Below are 2304 nucleotides of genomic sequence, written 5' to 3' on the forward strand. Positions count from 1 at the left end.
ATTATGAATTATCCAGTGTGAGATATTGGGATGTTACATTAATGGTATCAGAGCGGTTCGTCCTTATGATGACCTAAGAGTTGTGGATTTATCCTACGAACTCATATTATGAATCATAATGACAATAATTCTCTGTGTGAACAGAGAAATGACTCGCACACAACCCAACGGTGAATTCTCTAATATGCCTAGCTTGGCAAGAGCTTTGAAGACTATCGCATCTGCTCTTCAACAACAAGGCGTTGCTTTAGTGCAACAACACGAAACTACTCTACAACAATTAGAAGCAATTAGGTTAAGTTATGAAGCCAGTCAAAGAGAACATGTGGAAGCCTTAAGGCAACTATCTGCGAATGGCACGTCTGTAGAAGCTCAAAGGATTCGAGAATGGACCTTAGAAAACTTTCTACAACACCGTCCACCTACTTTTAATGGGAGAACCAGTTCGGATGAGGCTGATTTATGGATAAGGAATATGGAAAATATTTTTGATTCGAAAAATTGTTCATCAGAAACTAGGTTGGCATATTCCGAGTATCAGCTGTTCGGAGAAGCAATACACTGGTGGGACAACATGAAGCTAGTATTACAGGAAGGTAGTGAGATTATTACCTGGGAAGTTTTTAAGAATAAGTTTTACGCTGAGTACTTTTCGGACAGTGTAAGACATGCAAAAGAGGTGGAATTCTTGCAGCTCGTGCAAGGTGACAAGTCGGTGGCTGAGTATGCAGACAAATTCAAACAATTGGGACGTTTCTACACCCAACCCTCAAATGAAGAATGGAGGTGTAGAAAATTTAAAAATGGATTGAGAGCAGACATACAACTAGCCGTGAACCCTTTAGCTATTAAAGAGTTTTCTGCTTTAGTTGAACATGCCAAAGTTGCGGAAAGGTTAAGGAGGAAGATGGAAGTTCAGCATAAGTTATAAAGGGTGGGAGGACCATCTGGGTCACGAGTTGGACAACATGTAAGGAATCGACCTTATGACAGACCGCAGCCTCAGAGGAATCCTCATCAGCAACAACACAACAGAGAATAATCCGATGTTTCGTCTGCGGAGGACCTCATCTGAAGAGCGTCTGTCCACAAGTTAATCTGCGCAACAAATGTTTTCTTTGCGGAGCTGAAGGACATTTTGCTAGAGATTGTCCCTCTAATTGAAGAGGAACAACTCAACCTCAACAACCGCCTCAATAGGGAAGGACTGACAATAGACCACAAGCGACTGGAAGAGTCTATGCCTTAACGGGAGCAGAAGCTGCCAAATCAGGTACTCTCATCATTGGATGTTGTAATATAGCTGGTAGAGACTTGAATGTGTTGTTTGATTCTGGAGCGACACACTCCTTTTTGTCTGAAACTCTTATTCAAGAGTTGAACCTACCCGTAAAAGAGCTGCAGTATGATCTTATAGTATCTACATCGACCTCTAAATTGATAAAAACATCGAGGATATGTCTCCAATGTCCAATCATTGTAGAAGGACGTAGGTTCAAAGTACATCTTATATCTTTACCTTTACAAGGTTTAGATGTAATCTTAGGAATGGATTGGTTATCTACCAATCGTATCCTTATAGACTGTAACAAGAAGGAGTTGATTTTCCCTGATCCTGAAGAAGCAGAGTTGTTGTCATTACAACAAGTGTTGAAGGAAATGAAAGAAGGATCTCTGTGTTTCATTATCTTGACTCATGTTGAAATTGAGAAAAATGAACAAAATCTTGATATTTCCATAGCTAATGAGTTTAGTGATGTATTCCCAGAAGAAATACCAGGATTGCCACCTCAACGAGAAGTAGAATTTTCCATCGATTTAATACCTGGAGTTGGACCCGTATCGATATCTCCATATCGAATGGCCTCAGCAGAGTTGGCAGAGCTGAAGAAGCAAATTGAAGAGCTATTGGAAAAACAATTCATCCGACCAAGCGTATCACCTTGGGGGGCATCGGTGTAACACCCCGATATTTGGTGTTACGCCGACTAAATTTTTTTTTTCGTAAAACACGTAAGTAAAAATTCAAATTTTTTAATATTCAACCTCAACGGATAAATAGTACGTTATTTATTACAAACCGATTATTCCGAAAATAAAATTGTTCAAATAGTCAGGATCGAATAAAATATTAAAATACATTCCCAAGTCCTCTATCCCATCTCTCTTTCATCCTTTATGCATGTTCAGAAGCATCAGCCATCACATCTGTAATAACATCTGCTCCCGTATAACATCACACATTATACGATCATCGCATTCACATGCACAAACAAGCAAGGGTGAGCTAACAAAAATACAATT

General features: G+C 39.5%; 1 protein-coding gene across 1 annotated transcript; it reads left to right on the forward strand.

Moving 5' to 3' along the window:
* Nucleotides 1-1548: 1548 nt before the first annotated feature.
* LOC148193512 (uncharacterized) lies at nucleotides 1549-1962 on the forward strand. The gene has a single exon (XM_088099441.1). The coding sequence runs from the start codon at nucleotides 1549-1551 to the stop codon at nucleotides 1960-1962; it is 414 nt and encodes a 137-aa protein (XP_087955567.1).
* The last annotated feature ends 342 nt before the right edge of the window (nucleotides 1963-2304 follow it).

Source organism: Vigna umbellata, chromosome 9 (assembly GCF_029865625.1).
Source record: "Vigna umbellata cultivar VRB3 chromosome 9, Vumbellata_1.0, whole genome shotgun sequence".
In the NCBI taxonomy this organism is placed as follows: domain Eukaryota; kingdom Viridiplantae; phylum Streptophyta; class Magnoliopsida; order Fabales; family Fabaceae; genus Vigna; species Vigna umbellata.